Genomic DNA, 24,749 nt, shown 5'->3' with positions numbered 1-24,749 from the left:
GGATCCTGGCAGTTCTAAGGCGATGATTTAGCCAATGAGCTATCACGCTGGACCCAGAGTGGCCTTTCTTGATTACCACTTGTAAAACCACACATTTAGATACCAGGCCAAGTTACCTAAATTCACCTTTACTTTTTTATTTTCTTTTTCTGTCACAGTATGTGTTTTCTAGACTTTAATTTCTCTCAATCTACTTGCATTTTTTCTGATTGCTGTTAACTACCAAAAATCAGTGGCTTAAACCATAAAACATTTTTTAGTTCTGTAGATCTAAGAAGTAAAAAGTGAGTTTGAATCTCACTGGTCTAAAATCAGGAGTTATCAGCAGAGGTGTGTTCCTATTTGGAGCCTCTTGGGACGATTCTGCCTGTCGTTTTTGCCCAGCTGTTAGATGTCTTCCATGTTCCGTGTCCTGTCACCTGCTTCCTGTTTCCTCCATCTGTATAAACAGCCATATTGCATCCTTTGACTATTCTCATGAAATTAGAGCCCTTCAGATCCTCTTTTGCTCCTGTTTAACTTCAAAGGTCCCCTGTGATGATACTGGGCTGACCTGCATAATCTTCTTTCCCAAGGTTCTTACTCTTACCTGTAAAGTTTTTTTTTTTTATCATGAAAAGTGACATACTCACTGGTCCCAAGAGTTGGGATGTGGACTCCTTTGGGGCCCGTTATCCTGCTACCAGAATGTCGGTGTGCTTGATTTTTTTTTGGTTAGTAACACAAATGTTTATTGGTCCACCTGGGTTGGATGCTACAAGAGCTGCCAAATGAACATTCTGTCTTAAGGGAGCTTTACTACTGGGCACCAAGTGATTGACAAGGTCAGTCTTCTCTTTGAAGAGTTGTTCCCGCAAGACAGTGAAAAGGGAATGATAGAACTGAGACACCTGCAACTTTCCAGTTTCTTAATAAATCCACGTCTTGAGCACTAGATGTTGTTAATGTGATAGAACAAGAGATATCTGACTAACAGGTTCCTAAAAAATGTTTATTTACAAAACCAGTTATTGAGTCAAGATTTTTTTTTTTTAGCTCTGCTGTGGATCTAGCTACCAACTTATGATCAGATGACAAAAAAGATACATAGTTTTTACATTTTGTGGGTGCAAAAGTCAACTTCAAGAAACTGTACTGCATTAGAATTCTTTCACAAATTGCATAGAAGAAAAAAGTGTAGGATTTACAGATTAGAAACTTCAAAACAGGCAAAACCACCATATCCTCAGGGAAGTAACAAAACTGAAGAAAGCTAAGGTAGCTGAACTCTTGGGAGGAGATGCAGATGTTGTCATTGGGAGGACACATATCAAAAGCGTCACAGGAGGCTGGCATTGCCACCTCGGGATTGGCAAGGATGTGCCCTTTGTCACTGGCTAAGCTATCCATTTAGGTAGTTTTCTATATTTGCGTATGTTTTACGTTAAAAGTTGTAAAAGAAAGGGAAGGTAAATGCTGCCCCTTCGAAAGGCTCTTGGTGCAGAACGAATTTCTAGAAGTTGACACATTTTACAGAAGGACTTAGATGTCTTAAGCCTACGTAAACCCAGTTATATAGTTTCAAAAACACAAAGCTCAAGCTGAGAGGTTACCAGGAGGAGTGAGTGTAACCACAGCTGTAGTAGGATCCTTTGCGGAAGCTTTTGCAGACAGGTGAAAATTGAATGTGATGGCACAGAGTTGACAATACAGATCTGATGATATGCTTAGTGTTTGAAAGTCTTGTCTTTTTAAGGGGTCATCTTTTGCCCAGTTTACTGTGGTTATTGGTAATGCTTTAATCTTTCATTTTTACCTAGTCTTTAAACTTACAAGATAGTTGTTCATACCATATAGCCTAAGTATTGAAGCGTGGTAAGTAATAAGATCATTGAATATTTTTTCCTGATACTGTCTTAAAGTTGTAGTTAATTTTGAATGTTAATCAGTGTTGAGCTTTTCATACAGTTAAATATGATAGTTTGGAACGAATGAGATATTTATTACCTCAATTCATAAATATATAAAATTTACTGACATTCCAAATTGAGTATTAATTTTCACTGAGCTGTGATTTTGAATTTTTCTGCCAGAAGTTAACCTTTCTTCCTGTTTTAAACAGGGGTTCGGAAGGAACATTGAATGATTGCAAGGTTGTATTTATAGATGAAGTCTTCAAGATCGAGAAACCTGGAGCCCATCCTCTCTCCTTTGCTGATGGAAAGTTTTTAAGTATGAATTTTTCTTTTTGAGTTTAGACAACATGTATTGTGCATAATTGGAATAGCTTTTAACTGACCCGAGTAACTTTTAAGGATGTATTAAACTGTAGATGGCATGGTTTATTTTCAAGGCAATAGGTTTGATCTTAAGTTCCATTTTGGTTTAGTAGATGTCTCTCAAGTGATAACATTTTGTTTTTAAGAAATACATTTTAATTTTAGCATTTCATTAACATTTTCATGCTAGTTTCCTCTAGTGCAGTCTGTGTAAATCAAAAGCTCATTTCAGTAACTTTGTATTCATCACAATGATTTTTTTTAACACAAAACTTGCTTTTATTCTAGTGAAGCCTGAGAATAGTAGTGCTGATTGACCCTTGAATTTCTGGAAGGTAATAAATGAAGTTTATAAAGTCATTAGAATATTAGAATTCAACTCTACCTCTTCCAATGATAGATTCTAGTTTGCTATTACACAGTTGATGACAGGAATAGGGTTAGATTTTAGATACTCCTCATTCATAGTTCAGATGTTCTAAACAGTCATGTCACTTAATGTGAGGATATATGTTTGAGAAATGTGTCATTTGTGGTTTCTTTGCTGTGCAAGCATCTGATGTACCGACATACACATACTGGGTGGCTGTAAATCAGCTGGTGATAGAATCCTATGGGACCTCTGTTGCAGGTACTGCGCATCCTTAAGTAAAAGCTTATCATGTTCACAGACTATAGCCCAGTGCCTCGTACTCTCCTGATATTTCTCAGGCAAGAAGTCCATTGCCTTTATGCTGTTTGTCAGTGTTCAGGCTGCAAAGGAAATGCTTAAGACTAAAGGGTGCACACCAACCTCTTCTTACCACAGTTTTGATGAGAATACAGTAAGGCGGAAACTTTTAACACATCAATGACTAGCTTTCCATGGTTAGCAGTCTAGGCCATTCTTATTTTTTTGAAGTTGTAATACTAATATATTTAGATTCAAATTAGAATAAAATGCAATGAAATACTAAGATGAGCTTTACTGATGGCTTTTGCCCTCTCTCACCCTCATTATACCTGTATAGATACTCCCCTCTCTGCCTGATGGTAGTTATGATGTACCACACCTTTGAACTGGAGTGTAAAGAAATCATTTCAGGGCCAAATTGTCACTGGTTAGATCAGTTTCCAAACCAAAAATCTAAATGTGCCTTTTGCATTTTGGGGCGGTTTTATGTTTATTGCCTGTATGGTATGGCAATCTTGATGGAGGGGGAACCACATCATGATAACTAGGGAGAATAAATAATCATTTGTTCAGAAAGAAATACATATCCATACCTATTTCCCCATAAATCTTCTGTATATTTGTAAGAAATTTAAAATATGAAACCATAATTTCAAATATTAGTAAACTGCCAAACTTCTAACAATGTGTCATTCTAGATACCTTGTGTTTGTATATTTCTTCATATAATTATTCAGTGAGTTTTGTTTTTAAAATGTTTCTGCATTTTGTTTTTCAAATTTAATATGCATGGATAATTTTGCATTCTTGTGAGTTTACCTAATTCAGAAAGATTTATCTAAGTGTTGCCCTTTGACTATTTAACACTGGATGTAGTGTTGCTGTAAAACTTTTTGCATAAATGAAACGTAAAAAATTGTTGTGCACACATTTGCCTATTTAAATTTTTAAGAAGATGCTTTGGAAAAGATGTCTGATTTAAATAAGGCCGAAAAAGAGTGCCTCCTATTGCCAGAAATCTGAAACAGTGGACAAGCAGGATAAAAGTGAATTGCTACCAATAAAGAATAGGTTGGGGCATGTCTTGGGAGCATCAAAATAGGCTTGAAACTCCCAGCATCCCTCTTCTCCAAGTTCTTCCAATACAGGATAAGACTTGGATTTGCAAAAATTGGTAGACTTGCTTTGGTCAGTCTTTCTACTCATTGGGGTTGTTAGGGAGTGTGACAACAGAGCCTTCATCACTTCAACCTTTTGATTAGATACCTTAAAAATAGGTTGATCCCATCAAACGCTGATTCACTCTACCTCCATAAAGGAGAATGCTTAGAGAAAATTCTTGGAAAACATCAAAGTAGAAAAACAGAATGGGCTGCAACAAAAGAAATGCTTGGAGTTTTGCTGAGTATTGCCAAATGGCCTTTCAAATGTTTACCGGTCTTCATTCTCACCAACAGTGTGCCTGTTTCCCCTTAGCCTCGTCATTGGGAGCGTTGATTTATCCCAGTCTAGCAGAAGCCAAAGGCTGAAGGCTTCCTGTACATCTCTTGGGATGCAGCTGAGCATCTCTGACAGGTCTTTCCCAGGATTTCCTAACCTGGAGTGATTCTTTGAGCCCCTAATGTCTTGGTAATGTTTCCATGAACTTCATGGAAAAAAACATTTGAAATAATTGGGCCCAAATAACTTTGACACGTTACATTTCCCTTAAAATTTTAAATATTTTGTGATGCCCCGCTGAATTTACTCGATCTCCCCCCTAGGTTATCTTGATGCATTTTTAAGGAACCGTGGGTCGATATAATGTCTTTAAGTATATTTTTAAGGCAAAAGTATACGTTATTCTCATGTGATCAGTGGCGTATGCCAGGGCTGCATCCCTGAGATTCCCATGCTGTTATCCAGGTGGAAACTCAGGCATTGGTTCTCATTCTTACACTTGATCATTCGTTTTGCTGGTTCCTTCCTTGTCGTTGAGAAAGCTATCTGCTGTTTCCATGGTTTGTTTTTTTTTTATATATAAGATTCATAGATAATTTTTAAGACAGGGCTTGCTATAATTTTGTTCCTAATAGGGAAAAATGACCCTGAGTGTGACCTGTGTGGTGGAGACCCAGATAAGAAGTGCCGTACTTGCTCGTGTCATGTATGTGGTGGGAAGCATGAACCCAACATGCAGCTTCTGTGTGATGACTGCAACACGGCCTATCACATATACTGCCTGAACCCCCCTTTGGATAAGGTCCCAGAAGAGGAATACTGGTATGCTTATCGGGGTTTTTATTGTTGTTCATGTTGTGTTAAGAATTGAATGTAAAATATGGATTTGAACAGTCAGTTATTGAACCACCAAAAAGTCTAAAAATACACAGAGCATATTGAAGTTCCTATAATGTCACAGGCAATGGTTACTTGGCATTGATAGCTCTGTTGGATTACTGCAAGAACTCCTGAACTGCTCTCTAGCTCCAGTTTTAACCCCTTCATTCCCTTCTTCAATATGGAAACTTTTCTTTCTAAAATGCAGATTTGATTGTTTTGTTTGCTGCCCCGTAAGACTTGGCATGATTTTAGTTGCTTTTCCAGCAGTTTTTCCTACCATATTCCTTCTCCACATTCTCAAATACTCTACACTTTTTCTAGGTTAAATATCTTCATTTTTGTCAACATGTATTTTACAAAAATGCATAGATTTCAAATATTTTTATCGCATTTTCTTTGAACTGCTTGAAGTGCCAGTGTATTAAGTGTCGTTGTATTAGTGTGTGGGAGACACTAACCTAGTGCTTGATATTGATTGTTGACATTTAATCCTATGAAGTGGAAAAGCAGAAAGAATAAGGCTCCAAGATCAAACATACTTGCGAAAATCCATACTTGTGTGAATAGTAATAACTGCAGAAATCTAAGGAAGGGAGTTTAGGAAACATTGGGAAAAATGTGCCCAAAAGTTAAAATGAACTAAAGAGCACCAAATTATGAACATTTTTTTTTAATTGGGCCATATCACTGTTATCACCAGACAGCTTAAGGCAGTGGGAAATCATGGTCAGAAATCGTGCTTACAAGTGAGCAGTTGGTATCAGTGATCGGTTTCTTCCTGGCCTGTTGGGAGGGAGGTTGCTTTGTTCTAACAGAGCTGTAAGGGTGGGAAAAATGAGCCGTATTCCTTTCCCTTCTCTCCTCTGCCCTCACATGGTTGTACTCTGAATTTTGTTTGTGCTTGTTTTACTGGATGATATATTCCTGCTTCTTTAAACCATAAACCTTCTTCCCCCTCTCACAGTTACAATGTACTTTTACCCTTTTCTGAATCTCCCGAGTAGCCATTAAACGGATCATTCTCATTCATATCCCAGAATCCTGAGTCAACACAAACACCTGCACCCTTCCCTCCCTTGATTCTGTATTTCCCACCAGCTGTCTACCTCATTTCCGACTCTCTTCATGGCCAAGTTTTCAAGAACCATTTAACTAATATTTCCATTTCCTCTACTCTGCTCATATCTCAGGATCACAGTCTGCATTTCCCTTCCCACTATTTCAGGGTCTCTGCTTATAGAAGGTTCACAGGTACTTCATACTACCAACCTTGGTTATCAGTTTAAACCTGCTCCTTACTCTGCTGCTTACTCTGTTTTTATGATTTTATTGTATTATCTTTTTCCTGTTTTCCTACCTTCATTGGCCTTTTATTATTGAATTTGATACTGTATGATCCTACTTCATGGGCCTTTTCCCTTTCTTAGATTTACTTATTTATTTATTTGTTTTTGTACATGAAGGAGTTCCAGAAACAGAGAGATCCTCCCATCTGCTGGTTCATTCACCAGATGGGCACCACAGCTGGGCCTCGGCACTGGTGAGAACCCAGCAGCCAGGAGCCAGGAGCTTCCTCTGGGTCTCCCCTGTGATTAAAAGTGAGCACATCAGGAAAAATAGTTTTTCCTTAGAGACCATAAGTTTTGGAAGTTTTCCTGATTACCCAATTAAAAGGGATTTTAATTTATACTTTTCGATGCCTTCTTGATCATAGTTTCTCAAGATTAGTTACTTACTGCTTTTTCTCTACTTAACACTTTTCAGTAGCGTTAAAAATGATCTTGTGAATTGGCAGTCAAGACTGAATAATGGGCAAAGGTGTTTTCTTTGCTCTGTAAGTCACATGGAACAGGTAACTGGGATGGAAGAAAAGATGAACTGAGTTGCAGCAGTCCGACCTCAGAGTATCCCCAAGGCCTTTGTCCTCTGTGACACTGTAGCTCCATCTGATTCTGCTGCTCTTTAAACAAGCCTTAGTTTTGGATATATGTTAGAATCCTGTGAACAGCTACAAATAAGCTAAAGTGCAGGCAAACGTCCCTGGAGTGCTGTATAGTTATTATAGATAGCTTTGCTTTTTATCTCTGGGAATTCTAATAACAAATTTGAAGGAGAGCCGTCCAATACGTAATTTAATGTTTGCTCCAGAGGTATCCTACTTTCTTTTTTAAATAAGAACTTTAAATGAGTAACTTGTATTCTCAGTATTAATGATTAGAGTTCATGGTATCATTGGAATGTCACAGTTTCAGCTGAGTTTTGAACTAAATTGAGCATTTATAGTATTGAAATATTAAAGTCCTCTACAGGAATGGCCAGAATTTTTTTATAGTGTAATCAAATATTTTTGGAAAGTTTAATACTGGAATGCCAGCTGAAGCTGTGTAACAGGCATAAAGTAATACATATTAAAACTAGTTGTAACCTAGAAGGGCAACTAATTCTGTAATGGTCTTAATGTGGTTTTGTTAAAATTCCTTTTCTTCTTTTTTTCCTTTCCCCCCGAAGGTATTGTCCTTCCTGTAAAACTGATTCCAGTGAGGTTGTAAAAGCTGGCGAAAGACTCAAGATGAGTAAAAAGAAAGCCAAGATGCCATCCGCAAGCACTGGGAGCCGGAGAGACTGGGGCAGGGTAAACAGGAAATCCTCCTCTTCCTCATAGCACACTTACCGTGAATGTTCTAGTACCAGCAGTGGTAATAGTGTTAATCACAATTAAGCAGTGTAGTTATTCCTTTGAATCAGTGACACGTGATAATAAGGGAAAACTGCATAAATAGGTTTATATTTTACATACATCTCATAAGAATTCAAAGTTTTCGTTAAGATGTATAACGAATTTCTCAAATAAGTTGTTTTGTGATTTATAGGGAATGGCTTGTGTTGGTCGTACAAAAGAATGCACTATTGTCCCTTCTAATCATTATGGGCCTATTCCTGGTATTCCTGTTGGATCAACTTGGAGATTTAGAGTTCAGGTATGTTTTTAAGCTGCCTTAGTTGGAATAGCTCTAATTAAAGCAACACCTCTATCTACTGATTATATACGGAGGTCAGTAGCACAGAGGAAGTACATCATATAATTTTTACTGTGATGAATATCACAATTTTCCTGACTTTTACAGTTGTGTTGCTAACATTGTTAACTTTACTGAAGAAATTATCTTTGCGAAAATCTTATGTAAAGCACTAATGTTTTCTTTATGCCATGTGGTAAGTGTCCATGACATATAACTCTAAACTTGTTGTAGGTTTTTTTTTCCATCCTCTTGTAAGAATGTTAAGATATGAGACAAAAGGAAGTACCAGCTAACCTAAGAGTAACATGACTCCCCTTTGCCCTTTGAGAAGGGCTCTGTTAAGATTATTCCTAGTTGAGTCTTTAGAAAGATAGTTTTACCCTGGAAAACTTAATGTGGGTGAAAAACAAAATAGGATAAGATCATTTCTGCTTATACATCGCTGGAGTTCTGAAGTTTATTATTAGTACTATTATTAGTATTATTATTGGAAAGTCTTATTTATGGAGAGAAGGACAGACAGAAAGATCTTCCATCTGCTGGTTCACACCCCAAGAGGCCACACCAGCTGGAGCTGAGCCCATCTGAAGCCAGGAGCTTCTTACGTGGCTCTCACACGGTGCAGGTCCCAAGGCTTTGATCCACCCTCTACTTCTTAAAGAAAAAAAAAAAAAAGGAAAGAACAGGTTTTTATTTGGGGTGATGGGGTGGGGGAAATCAAGGGACCCTACCTTGCTCAAGATTCTGGATTTCCAAGGCTTGGACCGTTCCAAATTCTGTTGTTCTTAACAATTTGTATTGATTTCTAAGGTATCTTCTTTTCCCACGTCCATCAAGTAAGCCTGAATTTTAACTTCTTTTACTCTCTTAACAAAAATTGGTTGATTTAAAAAAAAAATGGAGAACCAACTTCTTTTGGAGTTTCCAAAGACACAAAATCGAGGCTATCTGGATCATTGCAAGACTTCCTAGGGAGAGTGTTTGAAGATAGGATTGAGCGGCTTTGATCCTAGTGTTCTCGCCCATGTAGGAGGTGCTGCAGTAAGGGATACTGCAGCCAGATCGATGACATTTCATGCCCAACTTGGACTTCATGCTGCAATACCATGTGATGTCAGCTGAAGTCAAAAGCAGAATTGTTCTTAAAAGGATCATTCTGTAATACATGGAATGGGTTTCGAGGAACAAACTGCAGACAACGAAATGGACGTATTGTAAATATTTGTAACTCAACTAAGGTGCAGCAGTAGAAGTAGGGGAAAAAAGGTTTGAAAGAGTTAGGAGGTAATTTGAGCAGGCCTTGTGACTGGATGGGTTTGAGGAGTCAGGGAGAGGAATGGGACTGAGTTACTCCTGCAGTTTTTATTTAGCAAAGTCCTTGGGGAAAGCCAAAAGCAAGAAATGCTAGCAGCAAAGAGATTGGAAGCGTTGTAATGTTCTAGCAACTTCTGCTGGATGTTACAATAGATACAAGATGATGATTACTTGATAGGCATTGTGAAACCCAAGAATCCAGGCCTCAAGTCTTAAAATGAACAGCCCGTTACCTGAAAGATATATTTGAAGATAACTAAAATGAGAACGAAAGAAAAGAACCCTGGATGAGACACGGTTGTTGAGCTTTTAGGGTTCAGGAACGTTTAGGAAAGCATTTTGTAACCGTAACTTTGTTGTCCAGAGGTATTTTGAGTTTGTTTTTTCTTGTTTTATAGGTCAGCGAAGCAGGTGTTCACAGGCCCCACGTGGGCGGAATTCACGGTCGCAGTAATGACGGGGCTTATTCTCTCGTCCTGGCTGGCGGATTTGCAGATGAAGTAGTAAGTCGTGATTCGACCTTGCTCCGACCTTGCTCCGTAGAACCTGCGCTTATGTTTCAAACGCAGATACTTTGGCTAGAATACATCAAGTAGTACTGTGTCTTTGTAATTTAATACTTTGCTGAAGTGATTGTTACAGTGTTGAGTTTTATACGAGTCATTAGTTAAATCATTTGGTAATGTCTGATCCTTACATTTACTGATTTGACTTACACATTTGGGAACTTTTAAGGAAAATATAGTCTCTGTAGGACTCATTTTTCAAAACATGAAGCTTATTATTTTTTAAAGATTTATTTATTTTTTATTGGAAAGGCAGATATACATAGAGGAAGATCTTCCATCCACTGACTCACTCCCCAGTTGACCACAATGGCTAGAGCTGAGCCAGTCTTAAGCCAGGAGCCAGGGGCTTTCTCCAGGTCTCCCACATGGTTGCAGGGTCCCAAGGCCTTGGACTGTCCTCAACTGCTTTCCCAGGCCACAGGCAGGGAGCTGGATGGGAAAGGGGGCCACCGGGACATGAACTAGCAGCCATATGGGACCCTGGCCGCTAGGCTACTGCGCTGGGCCCAAAATTTATTATTTTGATCTAATTCAAATTCACATGTAACATCAGCAATGATACACAGTCCCATGCATTCTACTCAGTTTCCCTCACTGTGTGTAATCCAGTATCACAATCACAACTGGAATGTTGGTGTTGATGAAGTCAATATGAAGAATATTATCCCTGGCCATTGTAGCTATTTGGGGAGTGAACCAGCACTACGCACAAGCACCCACCTAGTAGTGAATCAGACTATCAATTTATTGTTACTACACATATAATTGTGCAACTAGTTTGCATAGCATCCACTTGGGGCTTTTCAGATTTAGTAGGTGCTTTATATTCCTTTTAGTTTTCAGATTGTTTTCCAAGCGTATTTTGAGTGGCCTGAAAGTAATATGGATGAACCCATAGAGTGTGAAAGGTAGGAAGCTTACTGGACTGTTAGGATTTTAATAAGAAACTTTTTCAAAGTTGTAAAATTTGTTTACTATCAATGTCAGAATTTGCATAGTTGGCAGCAGACTTAGTATGATATTGATTACGGTTAGGAATTGGTGGAGTATTTGTGCAAGTGATGCTGCCCATGAAGAATCTGTAATTAGTATTAACCTTATCTTAATTAGCAATGATTAGATTAAATTTGATGTTTTCAGCCCCCAAGGGCCTGTAAGAGTCTATATATTACATATACAGCATGAGAATATTAAGATTTAGAAATATCAGAAACTATAAGTAAACCTTTTAGATTCAGTGATGTGATCTGAAGATATAGCACACACAAGATTACATTCAAAGTTTACATGGTTTTGGTAGATATGATAAGAATATATCATACGTTGATGTTTTACTCCTAAGGTAAGAATTGGTGAAATTACACTCAAGCTTATATCTTAACACAGCAAATCTTCCGCAGGACCGAGGTGATGAGTTCACTTACACTGGAAGTGGTGGTAAAAATCTTGCTGGTAATAAAAGAATCGGTGCACCATCGGCAGATCAAACATTAACAAACATGAACAGGTACTTTTGTAAAGACTGTTTAGAATTTGGATAGTGTGTCACAATTGTATTGTAGGACTGCAGTTTGTAACCTAGAATGTAGGGAAGAACCCTAAACTAGAAATTAAAGATCAAAAATTAGGATTCCATTGCTTGGTAATGTAGTTGCAAGCATCTGAGCTTATTTCTTTCTACCATGATTTTTAAAATGGAATTCGATTCCAGTATTACCTAATAACATAGGTAATGTATTGGAAAACATGTTGACATCTTTGAAGGAAAAGAGCCTATATAATTTAAATGAATCTGAGGACGAGGTGGCTTGTCTAGTAAGGGTTTCATAAATAAAAACTAGAGTCACGTGCTGTTCAACATGGTTTATCTCTGAAAAACCTCATTTTAGAGGCAACACAATCATGTGAAGTAGTGCTGTTTGGAAGCCACGTTTTTGCACACAAGCGAACCGACGTTAACCAGGTATTCACTCAAGGTAGTTTCAGGGTTTATTCCAATAAGATGTCTTCTAAATGTTTTAAAAGAGAATGTTTATGTAGTTATAAAAGTTATATTTTGCAATTAAATCCCCTTAAAGGTATGACAAAAGCGCCACCTGTGTAATCTTTTTTCCTGTAAAAATTATGAATGATATTCCAGCCCTCTTGGGAATAAAAAAATCAATAATTTCAAGACATTATTTATACGTATGTGCTAATAATGTCATTAATAATGGGTAACCCAAATCATCAGATGCCAAAATTCCGATTTATAATTTGCCATGCTGAAATTTTATGATTATTTCTCAAAGTTAAAAATTTTTATATCTGGTGTATAAGAGTACTTTGTGGATTGAGTTAAAGCGAGTGTTTTTCACTTTGAGTCTGACTTGGGCTTAAGTAGTGTCCCTTTAACTTCTGAGTATCATGTGAAGGCAAGGCTGTGCCAACATGATTTCAAGATGTTCTTGCATTCCAAGCTACAAGGAATCTCTGTTTGTATGTCTTCTGTGTTATTTCTGACAGTAGGATTGCTTTACTGAACCAGCAGAGGAGACAGTCAGATTTGCTGGTGACGACATTCCTGAGACAAGCCCGTTCCCTCGCTCTCCCTCTTGTAGCAGGAAAGCAGCTCTTCCACAGGAAAGGTCTCAGAAGAACATTAACAAATGCCAGGATGCATTTGGTCCATGAAAATATGTCTTGCATTTGCTGCAAGAGGGTTTTTTCAAGCTGTCAGATCTCAGAATTGTGTTTCTCCTCAATAATAGGTTGTTTTGCTTGAATGAAACTTCATTAGCTATCCACTTTTGCAATAGACACAGTAGATAAATTCCTTCAAGCCTTGAACAGTCTAACAATTTCTGTTACACTCTATTTAGAAAAGAACTGATGAGCCATACTTATTAAATAATGGAGGGTTTTTGAACTGCTATATGGAAACAGTTTGCGATGAACTTAACACAGACATCGAGTGAGAGACTTTATATATTGAACCATGAATATGCCTCATGCTGGAAGGACCTCTGGGGCGGAGATATCTTACAAACATGAAATGAAACCTGAGTGAAGGAGCCCGATTAGCTCAGATTCATAGGTATATATATTCTCTCCTAGCATGTGTACCCAGATAGGGTATGGTTCAGACATTTTTGCCTCTCTGTGGAAGAAGTTTACTATCTTCTTGCTTCTGAGATGTTTCTTTCCTAGCTCTTCCACTTTAAAAACTGAAGGCGCAGTGAGATGGTACGGCCCCCAGTGGAGGCAGCTGCGAGGCACAGCTGTAGATGGACTTAATGGGAGAACTTTCTTGCTTTTTTGTTTTTTGGTTTGTTTTCTTTTTTTTTTGGCCAAGTTTCATCCTCTTTGACTCTCCCATGCTTGAGTGGCCTGTGTGGTTGTGACAGTGCAAATTCCTGGTGGCAGTAATTGTGACTGAAGGGACCAGTGAGTCGTAAAGCCTTCTGTGTAGTGATAGGAAGGCAGCACCTGTCCTCTCTAAGATGGAAGTCTCTAGAACGTCTGTCAGTGGGATACAGAACTGGCCCTAAAGTTGATGGATGTCCTCTACTTTCTACCTTTTAGGTTTTTTTTTTAAATGCATATCCCTTTTATATATATTTTTTAAAAAGATAACTTTGTAATCTTTTAACACTGACCATGGCTATAAAGATTGTTTTAAAAAACAAAAATAAAGAGATGACTGTAGTTAAACTTTTTATTTTAGATTTATCATATGAATTTAAGGGTTTTTTTTTTTTTGAGCTTTTATAAAAGGAACCTCACCTTGGGAAAATATTTTTCTTATCACTCAAGTTAGGAAATTTGTCCCCGAAGAAAGCACTGGTTTTAAACAAGTTCAGGTGTTTTGGGTGGGACTCAGTTCTCCCATGGCAGGTCTGTTATCCGGTTGGTCAGTGATTGGTTACTGCGGAGTGAGCACACACGGGAAAACACGTGGGCTAAGGCAGGTGCAGCTTCCAGCTTAGTCTTCTTTTTTTTTTTTTGTGTCATCAGTAAAACACAGCGACTTCAAACAGCCAGAAATCTTTATTGCCATGATTTAACGCAGACATTGGGTTGCTTCAATCTTATTTAACTTGCCTTCTATGGGGACCTTTAAAGAATATTCTCACTTAAACTTTAAAAACCTCTGTTGTCTGGAATGTGGAAAGGAGGCCTATGAAGGTCATTTGTACCTTGATGACAAATTTATATTTCTGAATTTCTTTCTACATTATTCCAGCCACTTACCTCACTCCCTTATCAAAATAACTATTAAAAAAAAAAATCACTTGCTTTAGTTTTCCAACATTCAGCGAACGTTATTCCATGTATTTCTAGTTGTTTTCTATTATACGTGGCACAGATGTTATTACTTTCAGAAGAACCCTACAGGCTCTCTGAGAACCAATCCCCTGGCTTGGGGATGACATCAGAAAACTGATTTGTCTTCTCTGCTGGTGGGGGAAAGCATAATCCTATTATCTGGAATAATATGGAAAGAATCATAGAATCTTAATCATCAGGTAAGGCATAATTCACCTTTTAATTAAGCTAATGACTCGATTATGCACTTAAGGGAAGATTACTTGGTATAAAGACTTTGTTTTGTTTTTTAGGGCATTGGCCCTAAACTGTGATGCTCCATTGGATGATAAAGTTGGAGCAGAATCTCGGAATTGGAGAGCTGGTAAGCCAGTCAGAGTGATACGCAGTTTTAAAGGGAGGAAGATCAGCAAATATGCTCCCGAAGAAGGCAACAGATATGATGGCATTTATAAGGTGCTCTATCCAGCATGACATCTTGTTGGTCGCTCTTCTGGGCTTTCAAGGCAGGGCTGCCTCGTGGGAACTCCTGTGGGTGGGCTAGAAGAACCAGTAGGCCATCTTTGTTGGTATTTCTGCTTTTTCTGCGAATGTAACAGATGACATTTTGACGTTCCTAAGGGCTGGGTTATATTTTGGGTTAAGATTTTTTTTTTCTCTGAGAATGTTTTTTATGGTTAAAAAAATTTAAATAAATTGACCATTGTGGATCTAATCTTACATGCCTTTCCAGAATAAATTTAATTTTAATGATTGCGATAAGAGTTTCAAAGCAGAGTACATTGTATAAATTTAATTTTAATGACCATAATGAATTTTCAAAGTACAATACATTGTAATGTTAAAATTAGATTTGCATTCTTTGTATAAAATGTGGGTGTCCACTGCCACCATTTTAATCTACCTACTGTGCAGAATTCTGTTAATGAATATTGTTTTGTTGATATATTAAAGTTATATAGAAACTAATATAGGATCAAAACAATTTTAACGAATATTCTTGGCTTTTTTGACTATTCTCACAGCAAAACAATTATTTTCTTAAATTGCTCTTAGTTCAAGAAAATTTATTTCAACTAATATGATGACTTTATGAATAAATCTGGGCTTAATGTTTCAAATTAGTCCTGAAATATTGTGCCTTAGGTGGTGAAGTACTGGCCGGAGATTTCATCCAGCCATGGATTCTTGGTGTGGCGCTATCTTTTAAGAAGAGATGATGTTGAACCTGCTCCATGGACTTCAGAAGGAATAGAACGCTCTAGAAGATTATGTCTGCGCCTACAGGTTAGATTCCATATTCATCAAAATGTGTACCACTACGTTGTTTGCATGGCTTAACAATGGATGCAACAACTGATGGGTGAGGGTGAGGGATAAAATCATGCAAGTATATAGAAGGCAAGGCAAGCAGCGTTCTAGTTAACTGTGCCAGGGCTATGTGTTGAGCTTGGGCTTGTCAGTGTCAAGTGAAGTGTTGTCAATTTGATATGGAAATGATCTTAAGTATAAGGGAAAGGGATTCATAAAATTCAGGTGTACAAAGCCTAGAGAAAGGATGGCCATTGTCGAGGGCTCGGGGACGTGCCTCTGGTAGGGGAACGGTGGGGAAGTGGCTTGTTAGAATGGTCTGCTTTCTACCCTTCTCACTATTCCTCACCCCCTTTTTACTCTTCGGCCACAAAGCTGCTTTCCTGCCCTACCAGTACTCTTAGCACTTTGCCTTTTGACCCTTGGCTCATGCTCACCTGTTCGCCCGTAAGAGGCCTTGTTGATTTGGTGTGCACAGTGCCTGGAATGGTTGCACCCCCTTCCTTGCCCGTATGCCCTGCTGTGTCCTTGACACTGACTTCAGGCCGTGCTGGAGTTCATCCTCTGTCCTCCTTCGTCATGATTCCCATAGGACGCTAGCTTTGTGATCTCCCCTGGCACGGCCCTCACTGCATGGCTAGGGGTTGAACTGTGGGCAGGTGTCTGACCATCCAGGCAGGTGAGTGCGTGTCTTCCAGTGCAAATCTTTTTCTATTTTTGTTTTCTTTTTAAACTCAGAATTGATTGCTGATGAAATACTTAGCAAAATCATTCCTTTTTAACTATTTAAAAAAAACCTTGGTAAATCCATTTTCAAACGACTCATGATTGTAGTGATCAGAGCATTGTTCTACAAACAGGTCACATTTGAAACTGAGCAGAAGCATTTGAGTCTATTTATTGTGATGGGTGAAACACAGTGAAGTTTAATATTTGTTAAGATTTATTTGAAAGACTTGAGTAAGAGAGTGAGAAAATATCCTCCATTCGCTGGTTTACCCCCAAAGGCCCGCAACAGCTAGAGCTTAGCCCTGCCAAAGCCAAGAGCCAGTTGCCTTCCCAGGCACTTTAGCACACCATGAAATCATAATCTGAGTAGCAAGGATTTGAACAGGTGCCGGTGTGGGATGTGGGTGTCTCAAGTAGTGGCTTCATCAGCTGTGCCACAATGCCCGCCCCAACAATGAGCTTTAAACATATGTATTATTACGAAGGATTTTCTTACTCCCCTCAAGAAAAGTGGCTGTTAAAACCTAAAGGGTAATAGGTAGGATTTGTGCTCTAACAGTTAACTTTCAGATGGCAGATGATTTAGTTTCTTTAGTCTTCTAAAACTCCTCCCTCCCCTGATTTTGTGAGAGGAGGTATTGGAACCTTATTTTTTTTGTCCACACTGACTCCAATCAGCTGTAATCCCAGCTATTGAATTGTATCTTGTGCTCTGCATGGGATCGTAACTTACCTTCATACTTAGAGTCTCCCTTTGTAAGCTTCACACCACTTAGTCATTCTCATGAAAACTTATCTTTCCTGTCATAGATTTGAAACTAAGTTCATTGCATTATAAGATAGAATGTTTTAGCTACCTGGATTCACATTGAATTTAGACTCTTACCAATCTCTGTTCCTTTGAATTCTTTTTAAATGTCAGCTGTCTTTACATGAAGTCTTTCAATTTAAGGAAAGTATAGATTCTCTTCCCCCTTACTTTGAACACTCCTTATCAGGATCCTGAGCTTAAATGCTTCAATCTGCATTGTCTGTTTCAGTACCCAGCGGGTTACCCTTCAGATAAGGAAGGAAAGAAGACAAAAGGACAATCCAAGAAACAGGCCAATGAAAGCACAAAACGGCCCCTTTCGGATGGTAGGTGCAGCACAAGGGAGATCCTGACGATACCTGTGTTGTTGAAGGAAGGCAGCCAGAGGAACACAGTGAGAGACTCACGCGGAAGCAGGGGGTTTTGGTGGTGATGGGGCATGCGTGTTGGCTGTTGTTTTGGCTCTGACACTTAAAATACAGCAAACGCAGCACCCAAAACTCCCAGGGAAACCTCATGCTCCTGTGCGGGTTATCTTCTGCTCAACAGTAGAAGTAGGGATGGGCTTAGCTCTTGTTTCGTAGTTCTGCACAGAACCTCTTCTAACTCATCAATGTCTTTTGAAATAAACCCAGATGAGTCTCCAAGTGCCTCCAAAATGTTCAAAGCGTGCGATTCTGCGGAAGCAGTTGAGGCTTTCCAGCTGACCCCTCAGCAGCAACGTCTGATTAGAGAAGATGCTCAGAATCAGAAACTGTGGGATGAAGTGCTGGCATCACTCGTGGAAGGACCAGTATGTAAAGAATTCTTTAAAAACCATAGGGTGAAAAGTAATTTCATCATTGTGAAGTATGAAGTTCACAAATCAGTCCAAATTTGATCCCATGCTGCCGTTTCTAAGAACTAATTAGATGTCATATATTTAAATATTCTTAAATTTTAAAAAAAAGATTTCTTATGTGGTTTTTGGCTTGTGTTCTGTCTCTAAACTTAATTTATGTTGATAAGAATTCTCAATTGTGGGGCCCGGCGGCGTGGCCTAGCAGCTAAAGTCCTCGCCTTGAAAGCCCTGGGATCCCATATGGGCGCCGGTTCTAATCCCGGCAGCTCCACTTCCCATCCAGCTCCCTGCTTGTGGCCTGGGAAAGCAGTTGAGGACGGCCCAATGCATTGGGACACTGCACCCTCGTGGGAGACCTGGAAGAGGTTCCTGGTTCCCGGCTTTGGATTGGCGCGCATCGGCCCGTTGCGGCTCACTTGGGGAGTGAATCCACGGATGGAAGATCTTCCTCTCTGTCTCTCCTCCTCTCTGTATATCTGGCTGTAATAAAAATGAATAAATCTTTAAAAAAAAAATTTTTCAATTGTGAAACCTCTAGTCAACCTAGTCTAAAACTCATCAGTAATATCTCTAATTCTCTAACAATGTAAGGCTTTTTAATTATTACATTTATTTATTTGTTTATGTATTTGAAAAGCAGAGAGAAAAACAGAACTTCCACCCATGGCTCACTTCCCAAATGGTAAAATCAAGGAATTCAATCCAGATCTCTAGGGATTACATTAACAGGAAGCTAGAACTGAGGGCAGACTTGGGCCTGCAACCCCGTGGCATCGTAACCAGCCAGCCGGATGCCCGTACCTACAGCCTAAGTCTCATGCAATTTCACACAATTTTCTGAACTTATATGTTCACCTCAGGGGTAAAATATGACAGTGTTGGTATATATAAATCTTATGTATATATTTCTGTCAAAGATTTTTAATTTGTTTATTTGAAAGGCAGAGTGACAGAGAGGGAAAGACAGCAAGGATTCACTTCCCAAACGGCCACGGCAGCCGGGCTGGGTGAGGCAAAGCCACAGCCTGAACTCCCTCTGGGCCTCCCTCATGAGTGGCGAGGCACAAGCCTTTGGGCCATCTTCTTGCTGGTTTCGCAGGTGCATTAGTAGGTTAGCTGAATCAGAGTGGAGCAGCCAGGACCTGAACAACACCACCTTAACTTGTTGTGCCACAGCTCTGGTCTCCTTCATATTTTGGAAGTAATTTTTCTTTTTTTCTTTCTTTTTTTTTTTTTTTTTTTTTTTTTGGTAGTCACACATTCTAATCTCAAATCTTACATCTTGCATTGAAAACGAGTCGCAAGGCTGCTTTACATTTGGATATGGGGTTAGGTTAGGGTGAAGCTAGGTTTCATGGGTGGAGCTTATCAAATCCCCCAAGTTGGAGGTGATTTTCTCACTTTATTTGTATCTTTCATTTATGCAGCTGTGGTGCGCCCTCGTGGCCGCTCCTCTCAGTGATTTCTCCCTTTCTGTTTCCCTTTGTTTCACTGGTGCAGGAAATTAGAACTTGTTCTGTCTGAATGGGGTGGTTCGATGCTTCCGTGTGCTCACTAGACGTAAGGGACCTGCTCGAGTCTTTGTGTTGCTCATTGGTGTGCACGCCATCATTATTACGAAAGAAGCTCCCCAGTGTAATGACGGTTATGCTGTAGAAATCGACAGTTTACAAGTAGTCTTTGGGTTTCTGTTGGATTCATCCTTTTCTTTCCCTGTGGGTGTAGTGTGGTGGGGCCGCCTTAGTAAAATGAGGTTTCCGTGTATGGAAAATTCAGAAAAGGAATTTTTGCTCTTTACAAAGTGTTGTGTGCGGTTTAGCCTAAAGACTGTTACTAGAATCACTCCTTGATTTTGTTATTAGAAGACATATTAAAAGGTGACTGAGTTGCTTTATTTTTTCCTGATCCTGAAGCATTTCATTGGTGTGTGATCAACTGCTAACCATTTTTCCTTCCTCTTTGGCACTATTCTAGAATTTTCTGAAAAAATTAGAGCAATGTTTTATGTGTGTCTGCTGCCAGGAGCTAGTGTACCAGCCTGTGACAACTGAGTGCTTCCACAACGTTTGTAAAGTAAGTAGCAGTCCCGCCCAGCTTCCCTGCTCAAGCCAGAAGCTAGACCAGCTCCCAGGCCCGTTTCAGCATGGAACCGGAAGCAGAATAGCTATACAATGTTGTTACTTAAAGAGCACTTACATCTTGATTGTAAATGTGTATTTTTCATTGGATAGTAATAGTCATTCAAATATCTATCATTTGAGGTGTTCCACTGCATTTGGAATTATTGAGGAAGGATCGAAGTGAGGAAGAAACTGAGATACCGTGAATTGCTCTTTCTAGTAAAACCTTTTCTGTGTCTTATGTATCATATTGCAAATTGGAGTAATTTCATACCCTTCATACAAAAAAAGAAGCAGATTCTATGTAGAAGTGTGCCCAGTTGGAACTCGTGTCAGAGGGAAACCCCAGCCTAATCATGCCAAGGTAGCAGTCATGTTCAGGTGATGCTGTGGGTCCTGACCTCCCTGCCCAAGTTTAATTGCTTTTGTCAGGTGGAAAAAACAGACAGAAAGAAACACTTCCCAGTGTTTATACCTGGGTCTGTTTTGGCTGGCTCTGTGTAATGTATTTAGTTCAGCTAAATACATTTGTGCAAGACTCATTGTGTGTTGTGTTTCAGGATGGACGCAATGGAATGCTGAGGGCTTTGGTTTTGTTTTTTGTTGGTTTTTTTTTTTTTCCCCTTTAGGTCTCTTTCAGGAAAGAATAGAACTCAAACGTAACCTAAAAGTTTAATCCTGTGGAAAACGATACGTAATCTTGTAACAGTGTCATTTTACCAGCTTAGGAAATGAAATCATTCGTTAGTTTCCCTGAAGTCTCCCAGTGTGGGTCAGACTTTCTCACAGTGCATATCCAGGCCCAGCAGGTGTTCACCGTGTACACTTCTCTTACACCACCAGAAGTTCCTGTGTAAAAGCTTTAGCTGTTGAGGACTTTTCTGTATCACTGATCTCAGATGACCTTGAGTCGTGTCCTTGTTCTCTGTGTTTTCCCTCAGGCTTGTTTGCAGCGCTCCTTTAAGGCCCAGGTCTTCTCCTGCCCTGCTTGCCGGCGTGATCTCGGCCCGAATTACGTCATGGTTCAAAATGACATCCTGCAAACCCTGCTCGACCTCTTCTTCCCTGGCTACAGCAAAGGACGGTGATGTGTCCCTTCCGTCGCGCCGTCCCGCCGGCGTTCGGATCCACACACAGTCTGGAGTGGGTGTGGAGGGTGGGAGCGGTTCTGGACCGTCCTGTTCGGAAGCAGCTAATCTTTCCCACATAGCCATCATCTTGTGTGTAGTAAGAGGCCCGTTTCTCAACTGTCTTTGAAATATCAAAAGGTAGTTCCCATCAGTAACACCTCGTGTTAATGAGTAGAATATCAAAAGCCTCAGCTCTAGTTGATATCCAAGTGACGATTTATTTTGCAACTACCTCAGGACAGAAAAGACGTGTGGGGGAATCTTAAAAAAAACTCATCAACTAGTCCAATGAAATTTTAGCTACACACTGCCTCCCCAGTATTAATTGTGCCTGGTTATCCTTGTCATTTGATTTTAAAGACGAGACGGTGACACTTGAGATACTCGGACTGAACGCAGCTTCTGTAGTGCGCCTGCTTACTGTCCTGTTCTTCCACTACGGTGTGTGTTTCGCAAGGACAGGTTCCCTTTTTCAGCCTGTGCTCCGTTGTGTTTCCCTTCCCGGTGTTTTATGCAAGTTGACTACTAATGACTAGCGAGAACAATATGAATGCATTGTTGCCGCATTAGTGTCGTGTGGTGTGGTTTTGCACTTACAAGAGGTGTTCAGATGCTGTAGCTGTGACTGTTCATGAGGAGCCACTTCCGCATTCGTCCAGCTGTTTTTAGTGAGTCTCACCAGTGGTTTTACATCCACAGAGTATCGAGGGCTGTGCTTTTAAGAGGACTGAAATTGCTTCATATTGTGATCCTAAATTTTATATTCACTATATTCCCTAAAGTATACCTTAATAAATATTTTATGACCAGAAAAACTGTCCGTTTTGCTTTACTTTTTTACATTTGTGCAACTTGTGTTTTTTTTTTCTGAATTAAGACCCGAAAGACTTGCTTTTTCCACCTTTGCCTTATGTTTGCTTTTAACATCCTGAGTGCTGCTGCTTACGTCATAGAAGTGAGAAGAAGGTTTTCAAACACTATTCTGTTCTCTAGAGTGCTGGTATTTTCTTTGCAAAAAAAATTTTTAAAAATTTAATGTGAATAGCTCAGCCTTTTCTCTGCTAGATTCAGATATTTTACATATGAGACCAGCAGTTGAGTATCTCCTTGCAGTAGCCACTCCTCTGTTTCCATAGTACTCACTACAAGAAGCAGGTGTCACTGTCCCCCGTGTTATGGGTGAGCGTCGGCCGTGTGAACAGTTGCAGGTGACTTGTCAAAGGTGAGCTCCCCGCAGGAGCAGAGCCAGGCTGTAAGCTGAGGCAACGAGCCTTTGCTCGGTGATCTTTATTGCTCTGCGATGTAGGCGCTCACCCAGGAAGTGTGTGTGTGTGTGTGTGTGTGTGTGTGTGTGTGTGTGTGACCAATTGCAGAGTCAGGTTCTATGAACAGCGACTTACTTTGAAGAACAAAATGTAAACAGACCTTCTTAGATTGAAAGTGAGTCATTCCATTGCAGCCTCCAGAGCTGTGTTCCTTGGAGATCGACACACCTGTGTCCTGCCTTACCCGATTCTCACAGCTACAAGACTGTCTTCATTTTGCTGTAACATGACAGACCGAGAAGGAATGCTGGTTAGAACTCTACATATGGAGACTTGTCAAGAATGGCTTAAAACTAAATGTTTTGTTTTTATTGGACTTTTTTTTTTTTTTGGTTCATCCTACATAAGTATTGCAGTTTGTATCTAGAAAATAGGTACTTTTAGAAGGTATAACCATAATGTAATTGTCACACAATTTTTAAAAATTTCTTCACATCAACTCTTCAGTAAATATTTCAGTGACCATGTTTGAAATGTCATTAGTGGGTGTTTACATGGGTGGATTGGAATCGTGTCCCAGTAAAGACCTCACATTGTGAATGCTTGTTATTTTGTAAGTACCTTTAAATCTACGCATCACCTTCTACTTATCCTCTCTTTTCTCCCCAACTTTCTTCGCCTTCCACAGTTGTGTTTGGTATTGAGTTGGTTCTGATGCTTATCTGAAGCACAGAGCTAAGCATACTTTAACATGCTTCTCTTTACTTTTATTCAGACTTTTTTTTTTTTTTTTTACTATTTGGCCTGAATTTCTCCTTAGGGCTGTCACTATCTTTGAGAGGCACACAGTACCCAGCTCTCCCTTGAATGAGCATTTCCCACTGGTTGGCTGCTCAAGTATGTTCATATAGGTGGAGTTTAAAAAGAAAACATTTTAATAACGTGAGTAACTAGGACTTTTAGTTGGAGATGTTATTACTTCCAGGGAGTGTCAGTCATTCAACAAATATGTCCATGGATGTCGGTCTCAGGATTTGAGGTGAGGCTTGTGAAACTAGTACACTCCCAGCATGCCCTCCGCTGTCTCAGTGCTGAAGGGATAACTCAGCTCGCAGAAAAGGACCCTGCCTTTATACATTCAGCTTCGCATTTCATTGTAAATCCTACTGCTAAGAGCTGGATAAAGAACTACTCTTTGTTTTTTTAAAGATTTATTTTTATTACAAAGTCAGATATACAGAGAGGAGGAGAGACAGAGAGGAAGATCTTCCTTCTGATGTTTCACTCCCCAAGTGAGCCGCAACGGGCCGGTACACGCCGATCCGATGCCGGGAACCTGGAACCTCTTCCAGGTCTCCCATGCGGGTGCAGGGTCCCAAAGCTTTGGGCCGTCCTCGACTGCTTTCCCAGGCCACAAGCAGGGAGCTGGATGGGAAGTGGAGCTGCCGGGAATTAGAACTGACACCCATATGGGATCCCAGGGCATTCAAGGCGAGGACTTTAGCCTCTAGGCCACGCCGCCGGGTCCAAGAACTACTCTTACTTGCCCGTTTTCCCACCAGGGACTAAAGATTCACCAATCCTTCTGAACGCCTTCAGTGTTGGCAGTGAAAATCTGGGCAAATGGAGACTCTAAGGTGAATTGTGTCAGCCAGTGAATTCTGGGGAGATTTCATCGCGCTTGGAGTGGCGAGACTGGCAGCAATTGAGATGCTCAACTATCAGAACCGCTTGGGCAGGACCCTCGGAGCATGCCCCTCGTCAGGGACCTGGGCTGGGTGGGGCTTCTCCCCTTAGCTCTCCCCGACCCCAGATACAGAAAATAATAATAATGTGCAAACAATGGTCTTACCCACTTTCCTGTAGTCCTTGACCCTTTGTGCCCTGATTAACTATGTAAAGATTATCAAAATAAAATAATTACCAAAAAAAAAGTAGAACCATGGGACTTGAACTAGCATTATGCAAAGAAAATGCTTTGAGTTTTGGTAATGGCTTAATCTATTGATTAGTTTATGTCAAGGATCATGCTTGCAATACCAAGTGTCATTTTTAAAATTGGGAGGAAGAACCGTTTT

General features: G+C 39.8%; 1 protein-coding gene across 1 annotated transcript in view; it reads left to right on the top strand.

Moving 5' to 3' along the window:
• UHRF2 (ubiquitin like with PHD and ring finger domains 2) overlaps positions 1–22,226 on the top strand; it is a 45,118-nt gene extending 22,892 nt beyond the window's left edge. Inside the window, exons 5-16 of the mRNA XM_004591813.2 lie at positions 2,102–2,211; positions 5,007–5,193; positions 7,762–7,885; positions 8,124–8,231; positions 9,986–10,090; positions 11,557–11,663; positions 14,758–14,920; positions 15,611–15,751; positions 17,545–17,641; positions 17,951–18,108; positions 20,131–20,229; positions 21,218–22,226. Coding sequence (XP_004591870.2) covers positions 2,102–2,211; positions 5,007–5,193; positions 7,762–7,885; positions 8,124–8,231; positions 9,986–10,090; positions 11,557–11,663; positions 14,758–14,920; positions 15,611–15,751; positions 17,545–17,641; positions 17,951–18,108; positions 20,131–20,229; positions 21,218–21,364 — 1,546 coding nt within the window. The 3' untranslated portion in view covers positions 21,365–22,226. The remainder of the gene's footprint in view (positions 1–2,101; positions 2,212–5,006; positions 5,194–7,761; positions 7,886–8,123; positions 8,232–9,985; positions 10,091–11,556; positions 11,664–14,757; positions 14,921–15,610; positions 15,752–17,544; positions 17,642–17,950; positions 18,109–20,130; positions 20,230–21,217) is intronic.
• Positions 22,227–24,749: the final 2,523 nt, after the last annotated feature.

The sequence above is a fragment of the Ochotona princeps genome, chromosome 31, assembly GCF_030435755.1.
Source record: "Ochotona princeps isolate mOchPri1 chromosome 31, mOchPri1.hap1, whole genome shotgun sequence".
Taxonomy (NCBI): domain Eukaryota; kingdom Metazoa; phylum Chordata; class Mammalia; order Lagomorpha; family Ochotonidae; genus Ochotona; species Ochotona princeps.
The sequence above is the reverse complement of the archived record's forward strand: the minus strand, read 5'-3'. Positions and strand labels throughout refer to the sequence as shown.